Raw genomic sequence first — 25224 nt, forward strand, 5'->3', positions numbered from 1 at the left:
CAAAATATCTGGAACATAATCTCTCAACAATCAAAGCTTTTGACACAAACCACAGTCAGAGTAAGAGATTTCAACGCACTTGACTCAGAATCCAGCAGATCAAATGGCCACATTGGGGACAGGGGACACTTGAGCTCCCATTGAGGTAACTGGGACCACTGATGGGCGTTGGGCTGCTCAGGTCTTGAGCCCTGGGAACAAGTGGGGGCCTAGCCTTACCTCTATGCAACTAACAGGTCCTTTCAGAGGACTTTCACCAAACAAAAGAGCATCAGTTCCAGGGAAAATGTAAGTCTCCACTTTTAAACTTTTCACAAAAATTGTCTGAAGCTTAAATGAAAGGTTTCCCAACTTCTACCCAACAACATTTTGGGGTTTTCAGGTTTTTTTCATTTGTCAGATTGGACAGAGTTTTGTACCTAGAGTATAAAACATTCTCTTTGGCTAAGAATTAATTATGTCACTAATCCTACTATAGAAGGTGGTAAAATAAATACCTATTGCACTTTTTACTATATACAGATGATACAGGGTTTTAGAGCTCACTAATATCATAATGAAAACAAAAACAAGCCTTATTGACACAAAACTTCATTTATACCAAAGCAAGCAACAACAAGCCAAATGTCTCTTCATCAATAATAAGAGTATAAAAAATCATATGTTTCACATTAAAGAATAACCATAATCGAGTAGAGTTTCCTCCAAGAATAACATACCGTGACCAAGTTGGAATTTTGCCCCCAGATATGTACAAATGTTTCCCTACTAGTAAACGTATTTATGTTATTAATTACATAAATGGGTCAAAAGAGAAGAAACCATATGGATAGCTCATTAAATGCTAAAAAGGAATTTGATATAATTCGTATCTATTTCCGGATTTAAAACATCCCTCAGTAAGTTCAAAACAGATGCAAGCTTCCTTTAGTTGATAAGAGTATTTACCACAAAACAATACAAAAATCTTATTTAGGTGATTTTTAAATTATTTAATAATATTGTTAAATCTTATTTGGGTGAGATATTACTAACAGAAAATAAAACAAGAATATCCACCATCAATAGCAGTATTCAACAGTGACCTGGACTTTCATGAATGCAATAAACCAAAAAAAGTACATGAGGTATAAATATTAGAAAGAAGAAACCAGGCCGGGCACAGTAGCTCATGCGTGTAATCCTATCACTTTGGGAGGCCAAGGCAGGTGGGTCACAAGGTCAGGAGATCAAGACCATCCTGGCTTACATGGTGAAACCCCGTCTCTACTAAAAAGGCAAAAAATTAGCTGGGTGTGGTGGCACCCCCCTGTAATCCCAGCTACCTGGGAGGCTGAGGCTGGAGAATCACTTGAACCTAGGAGGTGGAGCCTGCAGTGAGCCAAGATCGCGCCACTGCACTCCAGCCTGGGCGACAGAGTGAGACTACCTCTCAACAACAACAACAACAACAAAAAAAACAGAAAAAAGAAACAAAACTATCGTTATTTGCAATAGTTTACCTAGAAAACCAACAAGCATTCAAATAATGAAAAATGCCAGGTTATTAAAATCATCACAACAACGCATGCCACAGTGCTGGCTGACACTCACAGGACCCTGCCTGGAGCCCAAAGCGCTGTGTCACATTCAGGTCATGTTCTCATTTCTCTGCTCGGCAGTAACCTGTGGCAGAGGCCAGACCACAGAGCCACAGAAGGGAACAGCAACTCCAGACACCACTCAGTTCCCATTCATACCTGGGTCTATCAGGTAGTTTGAGAGAGATGATTAAATAATTGATGCTAAAATAAACAGCCAGCCATCTGCGGAAAAATAAAACTCGACCTAATAAACACAAATGCACTCCAGAAGGAACAAAAGGGTGTGTGTATTTGTATATAATATGGTCTATATGTAAAGGGTACCTGGAACCTCTGTAAATATCCTTAAGGAGAAAGGTATAAAGCTCTCTGAGGCCTCCAGGCAGATGGCAATGAAACACAGGCACTCATAATCTCATTCCCTCATGAAGCCCCAGAAAACCACAGAAAGGAATTCCCCACCCCCCAAAAGGCATTAACTGACAAGGACAACGGGAACATGAAAGAAAACAAAAAGACAAAATGTTGGCAGCTGAAAAGTCCAATGCACAAGAGATAACTAACATAACAGACCTAAGCAAACGAAATACCAAGCCAGCAGTGGGGAAGGGCAAAGACCCAACCTGATTTATGGTGCAAAATCCCTCAAAGACACAGGAAATTGGTGGCAAGAGGTGCTTCAGGTTGGGGGATGAAGGTGGTTAAAAACAGGAAGACTGGGTTGGAGATCTGTTTACAGAGCAGCCAGAGCTCCAAATGCTGTCTCTTCTGTGCACACCCAGAGGATAGTGAGCAGTTGAGGCATGAGCGATTCAGTGAAAACAAGGGAATTAAGTGAATTTACATGGTGAGGGCTGAGGTAGTCACTCTCCACCCCCAGGCCTCTTCTCTTTTTTTTTTTTTTTTTTTTTTGACAGAGTCTCGCTGTGTCACACAGACTGGAGTGCAGTGGCGCGATCTTGGCTTACTGCAACCTCCACCTCTCAGGTTCAAGAGATTCTCATGCCTCAACCTCCCAAGCAGTTGGGACTACAGGCATACACCACCATGTGCCACTAATGTTTTCAGGAGAGATGAGGTTTCACCATGTTGGCCAGCCTGGTCTTGAACTCCTGGCCTCAAGCAATCCACCCACCTCAGCCTCCCAAAGTGCTGAGACTACAGGGGTGAGCCACTGTCCCTGACCTCCAGGCCTCTTTTCTGATTAGGTCCCTCAATCCTGATTGCCAGGTTGATGGCCTCCAGCAGGAGACTGGAAGGCCCTTCTCTGGGGAATGGATGTGCCCAAGAGGAAGGACCTAAAGACACTGACATCAGGAGTTCGTCATGGACATGCCATAGGAACAGCTCTCTACTACGAAGACCATAGTCGCAGGCCTCATACACAGGCCCAGGCAGGGGTCAGCTTTGCAGAGCCTCCACCTAAACATGAGCAGTCAAACCTCAAGCATAAAGACAGAGACCTAAAGATACCAATAGAACAAAGGGACTACAGGAAACAATCTGCGTAGAGAGATTTGGTGAGAAAATCAATCTATAATCCTTAGTGAAATTCGTATGTAACATTATATCTATGAAACAAGAACAGGATGGTATAAAAAATTTCAGGGAACAAAAAAGAAATCATAGAAATTAAAAATATGATAGCAAATATAATCAATGGAATTTTGTTCAGTCTTAAAAAGGAAGGAAATTTTGACACATGCTATAACATGGATGAACCTTGAGGAGGACATCATGCTAAGTGAAATACGCCAGACACAAAAGGACAAATACTGTATGATTCTATTTATACAGGGTACCTAAAGTGGTCAAATTTATAGTGATACAAAGTAGAATGGCTGAAGAGGGAAATGTCAGGTTAGTGTTTAATGGGTATAGAATTTAAGTTTTGCAAAATGAAAACGTTCTAGAGATTCGTTACACAATAATGTGAATATACTCAACGATACTTAACTGTACATTTAAAAATAGTTAAGATGGTAAATTTTATGTTATGTATATTTCACAATTAAAAAATAACTGAAATGATGTAAAAGCAAAAAAAATTGCAGAAATTAAGCATTTAATAGAATTTGGAAGATTAAAGTTAGGGAAGCCTCCCAGAAAGCAAAACTGTAATGCAAAGAGACAGAAAATAGGAGAAAAAAGAATATGATAATTAGAGGGCCAGGCAAGAGGGACTTCCAGAAAAACAGAGTAGAAGAAATTATCAGTGAAATAATTCCAGAAAATAAAGTTATGAATTACCATATTGAAAGGGTGCAGTGAGTGCCTAGCATGATAGAAAAGACAAAACTTAAGCTATAGAGCAAGGCATATTACCCTGAAATGTTAGAATCCTGGGGACAACCAGAACCTCCGATGAGCTTTTGGAGAAGAAAAAAATCACAAAGGACTGTAATCATTTTGTTCCTGCTGCATCACTGGCAAATGGAAGACAATGGAGCAATGCCCACAAAATTATGAAGGAAAATAGTTTCTGACCTAAAATTTTATACCCAAGGAAACCATCAAGCATCAGGGTAAAACAAAGATGCGAGGTCATAGAATTTTACCTTCTATGAACCCATTCTCAGGGAGATACTGAAGGGAAAAAAAAGAATAGGATGTAGGATACAGAAGACCAAAAAAGAGAGAGGCAAAGAACAGGGAATCTGTGCACGAGGCACAGAGGGCGGCCATGATGGAAGGGGTGAGAGGCTCTGGAGAGATCTCCCCAGGATGACACTGCTGCGATCCCTGACCCCTGTGAAGTGTGGGGATATCTCACAAAGAGTTGGGGTTGAATGAGTGTCATTTACATAGAAAACTAAGTAAAAAGACAAAAACAAGATGATTTTCAGGGGGCAAGTAACAGGTTGTGTAAAAGAAAAAGCCACAGCAGTGTACACTACTACATGGCTAATCTATGAATGACACTCACAGCATCTTAATGTGAACTCCAGATACGCACAATCACAATGAGAGAATGCAAAGACAGGAAGCATGGGGGGGCGGGGTGGTGAAAAAGAAATAAATTCTCATCTTTCACAGTTGGAGATCAAAATACAAAATCTAAAATGAAAAACTAGCAATAGCAGTTGATAAACGTGTTATTTAGCAACGTAGAGGTAAATGCCAAAAAAAAAAAAAAAAAAAAAAAAATCAACAAGGCGACTTGAAAATGCTTGACTCTGGGGAGCAGGATGCAGAGCTCTCAGGCCAGACTGACTGCTTTGCTCATCAGGATCTCTGCATACCTGATTATGGGCACGCAGAGCTTTGATAAAAATAAAAACCAAAAGAAAACCAAAAAGAGCTATCACAAATTTTGAGGAAAAAAGACGCACACACAAATAGAAAAGCAAGCAAAGCAACTGTACTAGTAATTCGCAGAAGAAAGATATAAATGACTAACAAGTTGATAAAAAGTGCTTCACCTTCATCTGCAATGAAAAATTTAAAGAAATGCCATTTTCTCCTCTTAGGCTGAAAAAGATCAAAAGAATAGGTGTATCCAGTATTGGGAATGTATAATCTGGTACAGTGTATAGAGAAGTATAAACTAAATAAACTAAATAACCTTACAGGAAGGCAATTGAGAATACATATTAAAATAGAAAGTGTAACACACCCTTTTGCAAAAGCAAATTCACTTCTAGAACTTACTTTACAAAAATTTGGCACTATTTCACAACTATTTAGCATAAGCATAAAAATGCATGGTAAGTGACATTCATCATCATGGCACACTTTGTTTTCCAGAGACAGGGTCTCTGTTGCCCAGGCTGGAGCGCAGTGGTGCGATCATAGCTCACTGAGGCCTTGAACTTACTTCTGGGCTCAAGTAAGTCTCTGTCTTCAGCCTCCTGCACAGGCAGAGTCATGGGGGTTAGTTTTAGAATTCTTCCTGTCACACCTACCCTCCCGGCTTTCTGTCCCTTCAGAATTCTTACTGGAAATCACATTACAAATGGAAATTTCTCCATCATAATAGAAAACTAGGTCTTCCAAATCCTCCTTCCCTGCTTTATTTCTCTCCACAGCAATACCCCCTTCAAATGTGGTATATATGTTACCTTTTATTTCAGTTAACTGCCAGAACCCATGAGGATGTAAGTTCCATGAGAGCAGGGACTTTTGCCTGTTTCATTCACTGTGGAATCCCCAGCACCTACAATATTACCTGGAGCTGAACAACATATGGAAGGAGGCTGAAAGAAACCAGCGATGACACAAATAAACAGAGAAACATTCCATGCTCATGGATTGGAAAAATCATATCATTCAAATGGCCATACTGCCCAAAGCACTTTACAGATTCAATGGTATTCCTATCAAACTACCAATATCATTTTTCACAGAATTAGAAAAAACTATTCTAAAATTCATATGGAACCAAAAAAGAGTCTGAATAGCCAAAACAATCCTAAGTAAGAAGATCAAAGCTGGAGACTCCTATTACCTGAGTTCATGTTATATTCTAAGGCTACAGTAACCAAAACAGCATGGTACTAGTATAAAAACAGACACACAGACCAATGGAACAACTTAGAGTACCCAGAAATAAAGCTGCAAACCTATGATCATCTGATCTTTGACAAAAACAAGCAATGGGAAAAGAATTCCCTATTCAGCAAATGCTGCTGGGATGACTGGATGACCATATGCAGAAGATAGAAACTAGACCTCTACCTGTCACTACACATAAAAGTTAACTTAAAATGGATTACAGATTTAAATATAAGACTTCAAACTATAAAAATCTTAGAAGAAAACCTAGAAAACAGATTTTTCAACATTGGCCTTGGCAAAGAATTTTTGGCCAAGTCCCCAAAAGCAAGTGCAAAAAAATAAAAAATTGACAAGCGGGATCTAACTAAACTAAAGAGCTCCTTCACAGCAAAAGAAACTATCAACAGAGTAAACAAATAACCTATAGAATGGGAAGAAATATTCACAAACTATGCATCTAATATCCAGAATCTATAAGAACTTAAATCCACAAGCAAAAACCCAATATCCCCATTAAAAAATAGGCAAAGGAGATGAACAGTCACCTCTCAAAAGACATATAAACATTCAATAAACATGCAAAAATGCTCATCATCCCTAATCTTCAAAGAAATACAAATCAAAACCACAATGAGATACCATCTAACACTAGTCAGGTAGCTATTATTAAAAAGTCAAAAAATAGCAGATGCTAGTGAGGCCACAGAAAAAAAGAAATGCTTATACACTGCTGGTGGGAATAAAATTAGTTCAGCCCCTGTGGAAAGCAATTTGGAGATTTCTCAAAGTACTAAAAATAGAACTAACATGTGACCCAGCAATCCCATGACTAGGTATATACCCAAAGAAAAATAAATTGTTCTACCACTCATATGTTCATTGCAGCACTTTTCACAGTAGAAAAAACAAAAAATCAACCTAAGTACCCATCAATAGTGGGTTAAAGAAAATATGGTAAATATACACCATGGAATACTACGCAGCCATAAATCATGTCCATAAAACGAATAAACATGGATGCAGCTGGAGGCCATTATTCTAAGCAAACTAACGCAGGAACAGAAAACCAAATACCACATCTCACTTATAAGTGGGAGCTAAACATTGAGTACATATGGATATAAAGGGTCAGGGGCAGTGGCTCACACCTGTAGTCCCAGTACTTTGGGAGGCCGAGGTGGGTAGATCACCTGAGGTCAGGAGTTTGAGACCAGCCTGGCCAACATGGCAAAACTCTGTCTCTACTAAACATGCAAAAATTAGGCAGGCGTGGTGGGGTGCGCCTGTAGTCCCAACTACTTGGGTGGCTAAGGCAGGAGAATTGCTAGAACATGGGAGGTGGAGGTTGCAGTAAGCTGAGATTGTACCACCGCACTCCAGCCTGGGTGACAGTGAGACTCTGTCTCAAAAAAAAAAAAAAAAATCTATCTCAAAAACAAAAAAAGCCACATGGATGGCAACAATAGATACTAGGGACTACTAGACAGGGGAGGAAGGGAAGAAGGCGTGGGTTGAAAACCAATCTACAGAGTACTATGCTTACTACCTGGGTGACAGGACCCATAACTCAAGCCTCAGCATCGCGCAATGTACCCTTGTAACAAACCTGCTCACTCACCCCCTGAATCTACACGAAAGTTGAAATAATATATATATGTGTATTATATAGAGGGATATAACATAACCTTTCACACTATACTTTGATGAAATAAAAAGAAAGTTATTTTAAGTCAAGAACACATGGTTCCTGGTTTTCAAAAAGTTTTCACCAGTTATTTTTGGCTTCCTAATTCTGAGAGAATAAGACTATGAGGCGTCTCAGACAAACAGGTCTAGACATATTTTGTGAAGGGTAAATAAAGCAGACACATGTTCATATTTCTAATTTTACAGAGATTAATGATGAATGAAAAGTACTCTTCAGGCAAAATGAGTTTGGGTTTCATCAAACATAAAATGTTTTGAAAACTAATCCAAGATCTTCACAAAAACAAAAAAAAAATCACTCCAGCAGGAAATACTGTTCTTGTGATCCTGAATGGAAACATCTTATTGTCTGTCTCTTCCCTGCCTTATAACAAGGTTACATCATAGAAGGCCACTCCTTCTGAAAATGTGAATTGTCTTTTCATATCCACTCTGGCAGCTGCCTCGGTCTATTTCTGTCAGGTGGGGGACAGCACAGGCAGCATCAGTAGTGTCATTCTTGAATGACGGCTCCTTTTAAATGTTTTCTGCAATTTCCCATTACCATTCCTATTTTCTTTACGCTAAACCTCCTGCAGGCAACCACCTCCCTCTGGTTTCTTATTCTTTCCCGTGTCCTCAGGGTGGTTGATGGGCTGGGGGAGGCTGTAACCAAGGGGCTTCCTTCATGGCATGGTCTAGCCTTGAAACAGGGCGGAGGCAGAGTGGACAGGGTAGCAGGAAGAATAAGTAAGTGTCTGAGGCGAGTTTATACTTTGGGAGCCTCTATTATTGGACAGTAGTGTGACAGATTTTTCTTTTTTTTTGGACCCACACTTGTGTGTAGTGGCGCTATCTCAGCTCACTGCAGCCTCAAACTCCTGGGAGCAAACAATCTCCCGCCTCAGCCTCTCAAAGTGCTGGGATTCTTTTTCTTTTTTAACATAAAGTGAAAAGAAGGTAATGGCAAAGATACAAGATACGTATACTCTGAGTAGATTCTGGTTTTAAGACATTTGACTGCTGACATGACAGAGACTCCCAGCCCTGCTAATTTAATATCTGGGCTGGATCTTGGCTGAGGCTGAGTGTTTCTTGCTAGCTTCTTTCATTTTCCGTCCCCACCTCCCCAAAAAGCTTCAGCCTGGGAAGGGAGTATTATGGTGCTGGAATCTTCAGAAGTTTTAACAAAATATTGTAAGAATGCAATAGGAATTGCCAATTTTAAAGAGGGTATCTATTTGCATAAGAAAAGGTGCTCAGCTGCCCCAGCCAACAGGAAAATGCAAATCAAAACCACAGTGAGATAGTACTACACATCACCCACATGACCCTGAGTAAAAAGACTGACAATAATAAGTGTTGATGAGAATGCAGAGAAATAAACCTCTCATAAATTGCTGGAGGGATATAAATTGTACAATTACTTCAGTCATCTGTTTGGCACTATCCACTACATTGTATGCATACCCTATGGCCCAGGAATTCCATTCTTAAATATGTATCCAGCAGGAATGAGCACGTATGTGTTTCAGGAAATACGCACAAGAACATAACAGCACTATTCATAATAGCTCCAAACTGGAAATGATTCAACTGTCCGTCAATAATAGAATGGATAAATAATGGTATAATCCTACAATGGGTTACTAAATGGTGAAGAAAATGAACAAATTACAGCTATATGCAACAATGAGGATAAATCTCACTGACTCAATACTGTGTAAAAAAAGCCAGATGCAAATATTACATAGCTTTTTTTATTCCATTTGTAATAAAATTCAAATGCAAGCAATACTAACATAGTATTTAGGGATGCATACTTTTGTAAAAATCTGGAAGGAGAATTGAGGACAATGGTTATCTGAGGGAGTACTGAGGGTTATGATGGGAACGTCATAGGAAGGGTCTGTGGAAGCTGGTGATGCTCCTCTTCTGGATGGGAGTGGTGACTGCATGACTTTTCACTTCCTCACAGTTCAAGAAACTATGATTTATATTTTGTGCATTTTATCTTTATGTATTTCACAAGAAAAAAGCTTAAACTTACATCAGGTATTACTTCCTTTTCTGACTTTCACAGAAAACAGATACTGTCCTAGAAAACAAAAACTCTTAAACTAAATGCAAACAATTCTCAAAGCAACAGGAAGAAAATGTTTGGAGAAGTTTTGGAGGCCCAGCTCCATAGGACCTTTATGTGAATTAGGCAGTGCACTCTTCTTTGGGAGGGTAATTCAGCAAAAACGGTCTTCTTGGGTGGAGGCATCACTGCTGGGGGAGCTCGTGTCTGCTTCTGAGACAGCAGGGACGGGGCTTGGCTTCAGCTCATCCCCACTACAGCACTGTTTCATGCATTCCCACTGATCACAAAACCCACACCACTACTTCACTGACATACCTGCTAAGAGTCATGCAAAGAAAATAGCCACAGTGTTTTTCTGTAATCTCATAATGTTTAAAAGAATAAAAGAATGTTTAATTCTTTTACTTAAATAATTCCAGAAACTGGCTCTAGGAAATCCAACATATCCAACCAAAGTTGCGAATGTCCCACCTCAGAGAGGAATGCTAAACAACTGAGTATAGCCTTGGTGCCACCGACCAGAACACTAGGTGGCCCATTACTCAAGCCAACCATTGCCAGCAGATAAACTGACCCACATCCCCTACCCCTCACATGCTCTACCCAGCCCAGTCCACATTCTCTACCTTGGTATCAATTCCTGCACTTTGCTTAATAAATCCCTACCAGCTCATTTCAAGGACTCAGCCAGAGAATCAATCCTCCCTCTCCTGTGCTTCCTCCCTCATGCCTGAGGGGTAAGGGCATAAGCTCCAATAAAGCCTTGTCGGGAAAACTCTTTTGGCCTCATGACAATTTCTATTGCATTGAGAGCCCAAGAACCTGTGGTCAGTAACACTCTGACCAAAGGAAAGGGTCCCCTTCCCTAGGGAGATGCAGTTCTGCATGTAGCCATACATTTGGTGGGTGGAGTGCAGACTGTTTTTCAGTTGCATTTGCCTCTCTGTCAGGGTGCCTTTGGGCAGTGCACAAATATCAAACGCTCCCTGGTAGCCCTGCTTAGGAGAATAGAAAGATGATAATTACATGCATACTGGCCCACCAAGCATAGGCACACATAGAACATGTACTGGCACAGGACTACTACTGCCCAGGGCCAGCTGGAAGTTGGCTGATGTTGTCCCTTACCGCATAGCCTTGTGTCTTCTTCTGGCACCATTTCAGTAGAGCATTGCGCTTGGAACCACCATATTCCCGGGCCAAGGCCGCCAGAGGGTCTTTTCTTTCCACACTGGTTAGAAAGAAGAGCACGTGGTAAGGAGAAGATGCTAATACTTAGAATCTTCAAATACACAAGAAATAAATACCTACTTTAGAAAAGCAAAAGTCTAGTTTATCCAGCCAGACTCTAAAGAAATTAGTCACATTACTATTTTATGATATCTCACAGTATAAAATAAAAATTAAATTGTGATTCCTGACCATCATAAATCTGGGGAGAGTTTTGTTACATTTTGTTTTAAAATCCATCTGTTGCTCATCCATCTAGTCTTTCATTTGTTTACTTAAGTACAATATCATTTGAATTAAAGATACGTAAACAAAACACACCCTACATGTTTCAAGACTAAACCAGTATCTACATAAAATGTAAAAGGTAGACTGGCTGGGTGCAGTGGCTCACATCTATAATCCCAGAACTTTAGGAGCCACGGCAGGAAGATCTCTTTAGCCCAGGAGTTCAAGACCAGCCTGGGCAACATAACGAGACCCTATCTTTAAAAAAATAAAAAATAAAAAAATTAGCTGGGCATGGTGGTGAGTCCTTGTAATCCCATCTTCTCAGGAGGCTGAGGAGGAAGGATTGCTTGAGGCCAGGAGTTCAGGGTTGTAGTGCACTATGACCATTCCACTTCACTACAGCCCAGGCAATAAAGCAAGACCCCATCTCCAAAAAATAAAACAAAATAAATTGTAAACGTACATTGGAAGGGCATATTAAAAACACCAGATATCCTGCCATTGTTTATCCCAATAACATAAATGTAAAATTGAAATAAGAATTTTACTAATTTAACTTTTCATTAAGAAAGGTAAAATATCAGTAGCATATTCATACACACATAGCCTTTTTGTATGCATTTCTGGTATGAAGAAAAGGGCAATTTCAGAACAGCATTAATTCTGGTCCTTAAAAGCTCTTTTGATTATTTAAATCTCTTGCACAGAAATAGGACAGTATGTAGTATCTGGGGCTTTACATTAAACCTATGAAACACATGACTTCATCTATTTGGGTCCAAATATATGCTATACCCAAAGGTGTAACAAGACCTGAATTTATTCAGACACTTATAAATCCTTCTATAATACCCATATTTGTGATATTTATTAAAAAGCTATTACTCCTAAACTAGCCAATTTTGTATATTAATCCATCTACTCATTCATAAGTTTTACTAAGTGAAATACTATGTGTGTTGCACAACGCAAGGGGCTGGAAGAGATACCAAAATGTAAGTTGAACATTTACTGTCCGCTAAATTATAGCATAAATGGAGACAATGGCATGTACTGTGCAACAGTGTTCCACACTACAGAGCAGTACAAAAATGAAACACCCAAAAAAGTGTAAGACGCCAAAGTCGGGGAAGGGATATGTCGATGTGCCAGGTGTTAGGTACAACTTCATGAAAGGTTTGACCTTGAAGGAGAAGCAGTATTTAGGGTATGAAAGGAGAAAAGAAAAACGATTCAGGCTAGAACCTTATACATAAAGACTTGCAATAAGAAATGGTCATGTTATATTACAAAGGCAGAAACTAAAACAGGCTCAGGTGGAGGGAGGGACGGGGCCATTCTGGCAGGTGGGTGGAGTGGTGCTAAGTCGTGAGGCACCTAGAAGACCAGGATGAGGAATGCGGATGACAGAGTCATGTGAGATTTCTGCAAGGTTTGTGGCAGGATGTGCTCAGTGCTTCAGAAAATTAACCAACACAGAGAAGCAGGGAAGACACTTGGGAGAGAGGAAGCAGCTGAAAGAGGTTTGCTGTGGCCTTGGCGACCAGGGGCACTGGAAAGGGAGGAGGTGCCAGAGGTGTGGGAACAAAGACCAGCTCTTAGTGACCACCCTGCTGGTCTTGCCGTCCTCTCCCTCTGCCAACTCCTCCTTCACATCCCTGTGAAAGTCCTTCTTAAACACTGATTTCAAAATGCCTCTCCAACCCTTAAATACCACTGTTTTGGGATGAATCCTCCTTAAAACGCAGGTCCAATCTCACTGTACAACCTCAAAATCCAAAACAAAATCCCACAAAATTGGTGGTACCCCATTGCTTTACCAAAATAACACACAAACCTCTTCCTTAGCAATGAAGACTACTTACAATATGCCTTCCAGCTGGAATGTCCTAGTCACCTATCCAACCACCCAACAAATACTGACAGAGAGCTTGTTATGCATATGTATGGCAGGGTCCCTGCCCTCAGGAAGCCCACAGTCTAGTCCAGACACATGACACCACCCACATTCCCTGAACATTAGAGCCCTTGGCAGAAGCGCCACTTCTCTCTAGACTTCTTGATCCAACTAACAATCTCTCAACACTTTGCTTATGCAGTATTGTTTTTTACAGCCCTTAATTTCATTTTGCACACTACTACTATCCACTGTCCTCCTTTTAGACTTGCCAAGGGCAGGCACAGTATCTTAGTCATTTTCATGCAGGAAATATTTGTAGAAGTAAATTGGCCATGGGGACAAAACAGAAGGAAGAATAAAAGGTGATTAGCCCAATGTTTTTCTGATTTCTTATTGTTTGAAACACGATACCTGAGTTTGCTTTGTGGTTTCCATGCCCTGGTGGAAGCACTCAGCAGTCTTGTGTCCCCAAAGCCCAGAGACGGGGGTCTGCTCAGTGACTCCAGGGAGGGACTCTTGCGGAGGTGGGGGTCTGGCTTCAGGGTCTCAGTCCTTCCTTTTAGAATATCTGTGGGAACAACCACATAATCACCCATTCCTGAAGAAGCAGCTCTTGATTGCCATCATGCTTCATTCTCAAATACAATTACCGTTCCCATTTTATCCTCAACTACAAACAATGTATCGTTTCTGAAGTAATAAAAATGCAATAGGGATGTGGATTCTACAGGCAGGACCACTACATCATTTATAGCATCTAACGCCAAATCAATCTCTTGTTCAAAAACTACTGTGAATTTCAAGATGATGTCACCAGAGTATTACACCAAGCACATGCCCTTCTAATGGCGTTGTGCAAGTGCCAGCAAAGCCAGCCCTGTCCCCAGGTAATATCTTTTAACTGACAGACATCTGAGAGAGAGTGGCAGGAAAATGCCTCATGTGATGATCAGATCACAGGCAGCAGTAAACAAGAAGCTGGGAACCAAGAAGAACTACTTTACAAGAGAAAAGGCCATTCTAGCCATAGGGCCTGGCTCGCTAAAAAACTAGAAATCACCCTTTCAAGGCTCTTTTCTGCTGTCATATTAGTCTGAGTCAAAACAGATAATGAAATGAACTGAATCCTCCAGATGATACTTATTTTTCTTTTTCTCTTCTAGAGACGGGGTCTTGCTGTGTTGCCCAGGCTGGATTTGGACTTGACCTCCTAATGATCCTCTGCCTCAGCCTCCCAAGTAGCTGGGACTACAGGAGAGTGTACCACCATGTCTAGCCAGATGATGTATCTTAAAGGACCATAAAAGTGTGGAAGAGGAGAAATTTTTCGAGATTGTCTAGTTTATATTTATAGAGGAAACTGGAGCTCAGAGAACTAAGTGCCTTATTCAAAGCTACAGAGCAGACGAGGGACCAGGATGAGCCCACAGTTGCCGCCCATGACCTGTGAATAGTCACAGAAGAAAATAATCCATCTACAGCTCACAGCCACCATTTAGGGGCAGTAAAGTTAGGACTGAGGCTAGTCAGCTCTAAATAGCAGAGAAAAATAGTATTTACATCCAAGAGAACAACAAGAACAGCAAATTAATCTTCGGTTTCTGCAGCTTCCAATGACCTCAATGTTGACAAGCAATTGCTGGGGATTGCTGGAAGCAAGTAATTGTCACTGCGATCCTTTGCCGTAATAACAGTAAACAGAATCATCCAAGCAGATAGGTGCCTGGTGGGGGCTAAGTAGGGAGGGCTGTCAATGAGGTATTAATTTCAGAGCAATAAGCTATTGTGGTCTCAAGTTCAGTATGTATCTTGTCAACTAAAAGAATGGTTTCTTGGCCAGGCATGATGGCTCATGACTGTAATCCCAGTGCTTTGGGAGGCCAAGACAGGAGGATTGCTTGAGGCCAGGAGTTGAAGACCAGCCTGGGTAACTTAGTGAGACCCTGTCTCTAGCACCCCAGTAAATTTTTTTAATTAGCCAGGCATGGTGACATGTACCTCTAGTCCCAGCCACTTGAAGGCTGAGGCAGGAGGATCATTTGCGGCCAGAAGTTTGAGGCTGCAGTGAGCTATGATAATGCCACTGTACTCTTGCCTGTGTGACAGCAAGACTCTCTCTCAAAGAAAACCAAAAAGAATGCTGTCTCCACACAATAGGAAACTTTAAGGCTAGTGGAACAGAGAGAAGACACAAATATTATCTACCAAAGGCTTACCTAGTACACTTAAAAATGGTTGATACGGTAAATTTAATATTATGTGTCTTTTACCACAATTTTTCAAAAACCCCACACCTATCACTATGTGTGCAATCAAGTTATTCCCTCTACACAGTAAGCATGGAGACTGTGAGCCAAGTGGGATTCCTGCTGTGCTCTGGCCTCCTCCACTCCCCTCCTAGTATGGGATACTCAGGACTGGTCTGCTGGAGCATAGACTCTCTCATTTCTCTACATCCACTGAACTCTGTCTCTGTTCTTACACTCTTGACTTTACACTGGCTTTTGGTCTTCATTTCCTTCTGCTGGAAAGTCATTATTATGACTTGGAGTGCCGTATAAACTTTCACCACTTCTTTAGAAAGCTATTACTCAGAGCAATCACCAGCCTCAGCACCAAGAGGCACAAGGTAGAAAGAATCAGGAGACTTCCTGGCCCCAGAGCCATCCAAAATTGCTGCAGCCTTTATAAGTCACTCAATTTCTGTAGGGCTTGAATATCTTCCACATAGAATTCGAGGAATGGGCTGAGATCATCTTCAAATTCTCAATTGTCAGTGTTTATCCAACTCTAAAATCCTTATTTAATTCCATGAAAAAGCAAAGAAGATTCAGAGGGGAAAGTTCCCTCATAGAAACAACTATTTTAAGAACAAGCCTGATTGTGTTTGACCAAGATCTGAAGGAAGTACAGCTGTAGAAATTTTATTTTATGCTTAGAAACAAAAGGATTTCTGTCTACGTGATCCAGACTTCTGGCTTTCTGTCCTTCCTACAGGGAACAGTAAACAGTCCATTCAGTGTTCTCTTTGCCTTTTTTATTTCCTAACAGTGACCACATAGACACATACATAGGTTCTAAGCCCCATATTCTGGACAACCTTAACCTCCCACTAGGCTCAAGCACTGTTGTCCTTTTAGTTCTGGGCAGGTGAACTGGGTCAGCAGAGAACAGCAGGTGAGATGTGCATGGCAAACACTTCCACAGCGCTTGCCACATGCCCAGCATGTTCAAGGCACTTTAACGTGCCAACTCAATCCTTGATATGACCCTAGGAGGTGGACCGGATTATTTCCATTTTAGAGATGAGGAGACGAAAGCACAGAGAAGTGGGGTGATGGGGCCAAAGCCAGGCTGAGCAGCAGTGCCGAGACTCAAGCCCACGTGTTCCTTCCTGAAGGCTGTTTCACATCAGCCTGTGACACAGGAGATGTGGTGTGAATGCAAATGTGATGGGGGTCGGGGACTGCCGAATGCAACCTCCACTTTAAAACCAGTATTTGAGTTAAAACAAAACAAAACAAATATGTACACACACATACAAACACGCACACACATAGTGTATAACAACAGGAAGAGGATTGCACTAAAAGACCAATACCTTTAAAGAGGCAAATTTTAAGAATTGCGGAAGCAGCAGACAAATTCAAAATCTGGGAAGTTTTTTTTCCCTTAGTTACTTTTTAAAGATGAGAAAATATGCTCTTGAGATTCAGTTAAAAAATAACATGCCAGGTACAGTGGCTCACACCTATAATCCCAGCACTGTGGGAGGTTGAGGCAAGAGGATCACGTGAGGTCAGGAATTTGAGATCAGCCTGGGCAACAAAACAGACCATGTCTCTAAAAAAAGAAAAAGAACACAACAACAACAAAATTGGGCCTGTCTCCCTAGCACAAGGACACTGAGAAGTGCAGCTGGCAGGAGACAGACGCTTTTTCCTTTTGTCAGCTGCACTGCTTCATCTAATGTCCATGACGTGTACATTATTCAGGGGTTGAAATCACTTGCAAGAAATGCCACTGATTATTTTTCTAAGCTCAGTTTCATGCAAAGAAATGAAGAAAAGTTAACTGCACGGAAAGATAAGTCAAAAGTTCTTATTGTTGACATGATTTACCTGAGAGGGGAAGGTCGGGAAGGTCCAAGCGTTGAGTCACCCCTCTGCTGGCTGGCCGCACACTGCTGTAAGTCGAATGCCTCTGTAAAAACCAGGAGGACACCAGCATGGTGAGCTCATAACATTAAGAACAGAACAAACACAGATGTGTGTGTGTGCATGCGTGTGTGTGCAATAGTTCTTAAACACAGTGGAATAACCAGGGGAGTTTTTAATTAACTCATTTATTTGAATAGGTAATACACGCAATAGACACCATCCTCAAAAGCAATAAAAAGGGCAAATCGTGAAGAGAAAGTCTCCTTTTCCTTCCCATCTCCCAGTTCTTCTCTCCAAGGGCAATCATTATTAACTGGCTTTGTGAATATCTTTCCTGGAATGTTCTATGTATATTCAAGGATGTTTGTATAAGTATTCTATTTTTAATGGTCAATAGGTATATGAAAAGATGCTCAACATCACCAATCAGGGAAATGCAAACCAAAACCACAGTAACATGCCACCTCACATTTATTAGGAAGAGCATCATCAAAAAAAACCAGAAAGAGAACAAGTGTTGGTGAGGAGGTGGAGAAAACGAAACTCCTGTGTACTGTTGGCAGGCACGTACAATGGTGCAGCCATGACACAGAACAGTATGGAGGTTCCTCAAAAAATTAAAAATAGTACAACCAAATGATCCAGCAATGCCACTTCTAGGTATTTATCCAAGAAAACTGAAAACAGGATCTCAAAGAGCTATTTGCACTCTCATGTTCATTGCAGCATAATGCACCGCAGCCGAGACGTGGAAGCAACCCCAGCGCCCACCACCAGATGAACGGATGAAGAAAATGTGGTACAGAATATACAATGGAATATTATTCAGCCTTAAAAAAGAAGGAAATCCTGTCCCATGCTACAACATAAATGGGTCTTGGAGACATTATGCTAAGTCAAATACGCCAGTCACTGAAGGATAAGTGTGGCATAACTCTCTGTACGTGAGGAATCTAAAGTAGTCAAAATCACAAAAACAGACAGTTGAGTGGTGGCTCCCAGAGGCCTCAGGGAGGGGAAGTGGGGAATTGTTCCATGGATACAGAGTTTCAGTCACGCAAGATAAAACTGTTGTAGAGGACAAAAAGATGGCAACAATAGACACTGGGGAGTGCTAGAGGAGGGGGAAGCAAGGATAGAAAACCTGTTGGGTACTATGCTCACTACTTGGGTGATGGGATCAATCATACACCAAACCTCAGCATCCCACAATATATCCATGTAACAAAACTGTACATGTACACCCTGAATCTGAAATAAAAGTCGAAATTAAAAACAAAACATTTCTAGAGACCTGCCATACAATATTGTGCTTCGAGTTAATAATACCCAAAAATTTGTTAATGGGGTAGATTTCATGGTGCATTTTTTTTACTGCCATTTAAAAAAGCATTTCAGAATGCAAGTCAACATGATATTATTCAAGGAAAAACCTTGAAAAACACCCTCTGTTTATCTAGAAACACAAATGTTATCATAGCATTACACTGTTTTATATACCACTTTGCTTCTTTCATTTACTGTATCTTAGAGGTCATTCTATACCCACCATCACCCACCATCTTGGCAGCTTTCCATGAGAAGTGCCACAAGAGACCAAGCAAGTGGCTCTGGGCCAGATGGCACCACCCACCTGTGAGACCCTGGTTGCTTAATTCTCTGTGTCTTATTTTCTTTATCTATAAAATGGCAATGATACTAAAGGTACTTACCTCAGAGGGTTATGGGAGGATTAAATGAGTTAAATCCAGTTAGAACAATCAAAACACAGCCCAGGCCGGGTGCGGTGGCTCAGGCCTGTAATCCCAGCACTTTGGGAGGCCGAGACGGGCGGATCACGAGGTCAGGAGATCGAGACCATCCTGGCTAACACGGTGAAACCCCGTCTCTACTATAAAATACGAAAAACTAGCCGGGCGAGGTGGCAGGCGCCTGTAGTCCCAGCTACTCGGGAGGCTGAGGCAGGAGAATGGTGTGAACCCGGGAGGCGGAGCTTGCAGTGAGCTGAGATCCGGCCACTGCACTCCAGCCTGGGCGACAGAGCGAGACTCTGTCTCAAAAAAAAAAAAAAAAAAAAAAAACACAGCCCAGCACATGGTAAGCATTCAGTAGATCTTAGCTATTTTCATTACCATAATTTGTTTTACTGATTCTCTATTGATATTGATATTGATATTAATATTAGGAATAATGCTGCAATGAACATCCTGGTACATTTGTCTGTGCAGGGCCATTCTGAGGCTTTCCAGAACATTCTTTCTCTTAGAGGCTCTACTTCATAGCACATTAAACACAATTCCATATATCCACATCCCACAAAAATATAATGGTCACGGTATACAGTTTTCAAAAGTAGTTTTAAATCTTGCTTTTGAAGTTGGCTGAACAAAAGTGACAATATGGGGCATTCCTACCCCATTCGCAATCTTGTGGGAAAGCGTCCGGTATTCCACCATTAAGTATGATGTTTGCCATAGATATATAATAAAGACCTTTTATCAGATTAAAGAATTTCCCTTCTATTCCTAGTTTTCTAAGAATTTCCATCAAGAAAGATATTAATCTTTATTGAATACATTTTTCTGCCACCTACTAAGATAACTATATATATATAATATATATTTTTAATATAGAGCCTTACTCTGTCGCCCAGGAGTGGAATGGCATGAACTCAGGTCACTGCAACCTCTGCCTCCCGGGTTTAAGCCATTCTTGTGCCTCAGCCTCCCAAGTAGCTGGGGGTTACAGGCATGCGCCACCACACCCAGCGAATTTTTGTATTTTTAGTAGAGACTGGGGTTTTGCCATGGTGACCAGAGTGGTCTTGAACTCCTGGCCTCCAGTGATCCACCTACCTTGGCCTCTCAAAGTGCTGGGATTACAGGCATAAGCCACTGCACCCGGTCGACCATATTCTTTTTATACCTTTGTTAATGTGGTGAATTACTCTGCTTGGCTTCAATAGTTAAAACCACCTTCCATTCCTGGAATAAACCAAACATGACATGATCTTTGTCATGTTATCTCTGAATAAGGTTTTCCAAGATTTCGTTCAGGGTTTTTGCAAAGAGGTTCGTGAGAAAGACTGATCTTTTAATTTTCTTGTCTATTAATGTTCTTGCAAGTATTACGGATGAAAGCTATGCTGACTTCTTTCCTAGTCTCTGAATTTACGTAAGATTGACATTATTTCTTCCTTAAATGTTTGGGAGGTTTCATGGTGAAGCCACAAGGGCCTGGCATTTCCTTTAAGGAAAAGATATAAATTATAGATGATTGAGATTTTCTACTACTCTCTCCTATGTAAGTTTAGCAAGTTACATTTTTCTAAGATTTTGACTATTTCATCAATATTTTCTAATTTATAGCACTAAGTGTAACATATAATATTCTCTTACTATTGCTTTAATAATTATGAAATATTTAGTGATGTATCCATTTACAAATTCCTGATACAGGTAATTCTGCATTAGCTTTTCTTGTCAGGTGTTTTGAATTTTAACAGCCTTTTAAAAGAACAAACTCCATGCAGAACTCCTTTAAATAGTCTTTTCACTGCAAGTATCCTAGGAAAAAACATACGGTTTTGTTCGACTGAAAGCATCTTTCTTTTGTGTTCACGTTTGAAGGGTATTTTCACCATGTACAGTGTTTTGAAGCATATTTTCACCACGTAAAGGAAAGCAGGTTTCTTTCAGCATTTTGCAGATGTCACTGCATTGTCTTCAGGGCTTCCGTCATTTTTGTTGAGAAGAAAGATGTCAGTTTTGCTCTTGCTCCTTTGACATTAAGGTGTCTTTTTTCTTCTGGGTGCTTTAAGGATTCTTTCTCTTTCATTTCCAGCAGTTTTAACCTCATGTGTCTAAGTGGTTTTCTTTGTACTCATCTCACTTGGGGTTCATATTGTTTCTTGAAACTGGGCTTGACATCTTTTATCAGTTTTGGAAATTCTTGATCATTATCCCTTCCAATATTGCCTCTGCCCTTTTTCTCCCCTTTTGGGGACTCCAATTACACATGAGATCTTTTTATTCCATCCCGTATGTTTCTTATGTCCTTTTCTCTATTTCCTATCCTTTTTCTCTGTGCTTCAGTTCAGATACTGACTTGTCTTCTGTTCTTTAAGTCTCTCTTTAACTGTTTAAGCTACAGTTAAACTTTATTGAGTCTTTAATTCGGGTATTTTATTTTTAAGTTATAAAATCTCGAATGGATTCTTTTTTATAGATTGTGGTTTTCTGCTGAAATTCTCTACCTTGTCACTTATTTTGTTGACAGCATTAATCTCAGGTGTTTTAGGGTCTATGTCTAATAATATCAATATCTGAATCTTCTGTGTCTGTTTCTATTGTCTATTTTTTCTCTTGGTTTTTCATCACTTGGTATTATCTATTTGTATGCTCCGTTTTTTGTTTTATTTTATTTTATTTTATTTTGAGATGGAGCCTTACTCTGTTGCCTAGACTGGAATGCAGTGGTAGATCTCAGCTCACCACAATCTCCGCCTCCTGGGTTCAAGTGATTCTCCTGCCTCAGTCTCCTGAGTAGCTGGGACAACAGGTGCACACCACCATGCCCGGTTGATTTTTGTATTTTTAGTAGAGACGGGGTTTCACTATGTTGGTCAGACTGGTCTTGAACTCCTGACCTCATGATCTGCCTGCTTTGGCCTCCCAAAATGCTAGGATTACAGGTGTGAGCCACTGCACCCAGCCATGCCTGGCACTTTTTAAAGTTACTATATGACATTGTACTTTTTAAAATGTGGCTATAATTTAAGGATCTAGATGATGTAATTGTCCTCCAGAGAGTATTTACTTCTGCTTCCAGAAGGCAGTTAAGATAGGGGAAGAACATCTAAATCCAAACCCATGTTTCTATGAGTTTTAAGACTGAATAAATAAAAGACTTCCTTAAGATATTTAGGGAGAATATTTTAATCATCTAATAGCTAGAAAGACATTTTAAGGCAGGAAACGAAACAAAATCTTAAAACACAACACAAAAATGTAAAATTTCTCTTCAGTAAAAGATAACTATTAATATGACATTAAAAGATAACAAAGGTAATACAATTACATATGTAAAAATGTTAAAAAGCACAATATATCAAGACTTCTTACAAAATGGAAAAAGACTAACACTTCAAAAGAAAAGCAGGCAAATGGCTGGGCGCGGTGGCTCAAGCCTGTAATCCCAGCACTTTGGGAGGCCGAGACGGGCGGATCACGAGGTCAGAAGATCGAGACCATTCTGGCTAACACGGTGAAACCCCGTCTCTACTAAAAAATACAAAAAACTAGCCGGGCGAGGTGGCAGGCGCCTGTAGTCCCAGCTACTTGGGAGGCTGAGGCAGGAGAATGGCGTAAACCCGGGAGGCGGAGCTTGCAGTGAGCTGAGATCGCGCCACTGCACTCCAGCCTACAGAGAGAGACTCCGTCTCAAAAAAAAAAAAAAAAAAAAGAAAAGAAAAGCAGGCAAAGTATGTAAGTTTCCATACAGACATACAAAAGATAAATGGCCTGTAATCATATGAAGAAGTGCTCAACCTTACTGATAAAGTAAAACAAGATACTATTGTTCATTTACTTAATCTTCAAAATTTATAGACAGTGTCAAAATTCTTGGAAAACAGTACAGTGAGTGGGAGGGCAAACTGAAGGGCAACGTGTCTATCAAGTTTTTCAACATGCTGGAAGAGGTCAAATACATTTCCTTTTCTAGGACCCCATTTTACTTTACTAGGAATCAATTTGTATATCTCAAGACGGGCTCACTCATCCTCATCTCTTTGTAGGGTGACCTATTGAACTATAGGGGACTAGGAAGCTAAAGGGTGTACTTGGCAAACTCCTTTAAAGTTTGGCTCATCAAGTGGCCGAGCTTCTGTCAAACAGGCCCCCTCTCAGAGGATCTGGAAGGTGCAAGGGAGTGGAAGGCTTCCCTTCTGCAGCTTCTCCTGGAAAACATGGCTGGAAGGCACTCGCTCTTCTGTGGCAGGGGAGCAGAGGTTCTGGGGAGTGTTCCATCGTTTTCTGGTCAGTATGGGACAGGCACAGAGTCTGCTTTGCTGGCATGGACTGCACCTGTGGCAGTGCAGTCACAAGGCTGAGCCTAGATCTTGGTAGCAGTGGCAGTCCCTGGGTAAGCACCTAGAGAAAGACTTCCTGATTCTGGCAGAAACAGAAGCTTCTTTCATGGGCTAACTTTCAGATGCTCTGGGAACCGTTCCTGGAATCTCAGTGCAGCCTAGACCTTTCTCCAGCCCTCAGTACCAAAAGCCCTGTATTAAATTCCTTTCTGCTTAACTACTGTGATCTCTGATATTTACAAATGAATCCTGATATATCCTTATTTAAAAAGTAGCCCCATAAGTGGTCAAAAATTTGAATCAGTATCTTCACTGCATTGTTTTTTGTATTAAGTTAAATCCAAAAACACCTAACTTCTATCAGTAGAAGAGTGGCTAAATAAATCACCACATATTATGTAATCTTTTATAAAAAAGAATTGTTTCTCCAAATGTTAAAATTTGAAGACATATTCCTTCATTCATTCAACAAACATTTACTGAACTTCTACTACAATGTGGCCATGTGCCAGCCAGCGTTATAGACAAAACAGCAAGCAAAATGAACAAAAATATCTGACCTCATGAAGCTTACATTCCGATGATAAAGTGAAATAAGTATTGGAATAATGCATAGTGTAATCCAATTTACAAAACACACAGTCTACACACACACACACACTAATATGTGTAAAGAAAAACATCCAGAGGGATACACAGCAGACCATAAGCAGTGGTTATTTCTGGGGCTCATCTACCTGCATTGGAGAGACAGCAGCTGCTGGAGCAGTCCTCACTGGTATCCCACTTAGGGGACTTCTGGGGGTCTTATGGACAGAAATATTCTGTCCAGTTCCACCTGCCAAGAAAAAATATGAGAACATTTATATGTTGCTCCACTTCAAAATAGCGTATAGTTGTTCCTGATTTCTTGTTACTTTTTTTGGTGGCTTAAGGAGTATCCGTGTTTAGCATAATATTTACTCTATTATCCTTTTCTTCTCTGGACTAGAGCTGCACTGGGGAAACAAGAAGGGAAGAGTTAATTGAGTGGAGGTCAGTCTTAGATGAAGGATAGCTGAGCAAAAAGAAACTATATAAATAATGAGGTGCCTAGAGAAGGAAGAAACAGAAAAGTTCTTGTATAAATTGTTAATTCATTTCCTGTCTTCACAGACATGAAAGGCTTTCATATCTTTGAATATGTAGAGTCCAGTCTTAATCTAATTTAGGTGCAAACAATTTTAGCAGAGACAACCAGGTACATCCTAGGATTAACTTTTACTACAGTCTCCCAATACAATGGCATGTTTGTTGCAGTCTGGGGAAGAAAGATATTGTTACCGTAGAGAGATGCACATTCTGTTTCTTCTATTTGCTATGTTTATGTGTACAGTATATGTATGAAGTATAGCTACGCATCTTTCTCATATAGGAAGACAAGCATGACTAAAGGGGAATTGTGAGACCAACAGACAATTCCAGGAAAAGCTGGGAACACACCTAGATCAGGAGTGACAGATTAGCACAGGTGCTCACGTACAAGACCAGATAGAAAAACGTCTAGCAGGTTGCAAGATGGGGATGGCCAGGGGTACCTACAAGAGGACCAGGTGCACAGATGTGATGCCTCATTTCCTACGAGATGAAGTCTCCAGCTGACCATTGTAATTCTTATGAGATGACAAAAAGACAAACAGCAGTGACCTGAATTTAATGGCTATAAGAGGCAGAAAAGAAAGGTAGCAAGGCAGGAACCGGATGGAAGGAAGAGGTAGAGA

At 40.6% G+C, this 25224-nt stretch overlaps 1 protein-coding gene across 1 annotated transcript in view; it reads right to left on the bottom strand.

The window, feature by feature from the left end:
• The window catches only part of SPECC1 (sperm antigen with calponin homology and coiled-coil domains 1), a 171009-nt gene that overhangs the window by 46595 nt on the left and 99190 nt on the right, over nt 1–25224 (bottom strand). Inside the window, 4 exon segments of the mRNA XM_033184294.1 lie at nt 10981–11083; nt 13625–13781; nt 17335–17416; nt 24202–24302. Of these exon segments, the coding sequence (XP_033040185.1) occupies nt 10981–11083; nt 13625–13781; nt 17335–17416; nt 24202–24302 (443 nt within the window).

Source organism: Trachypithecus francoisi, unplaced genomic scaffold (genome assembly GCF_009764315.1).
Source record: "Trachypithecus francoisi isolate TF-2019V2 unplaced genomic scaffold, Tfra_2.0 Lachesis_group20, whole genome shotgun sequence".
Taxonomy (NCBI): Eukaryota; Metazoa; Chordata; class Mammalia; order Primates; family Cercopithecidae; genus Trachypithecus; species Trachypithecus francoisi.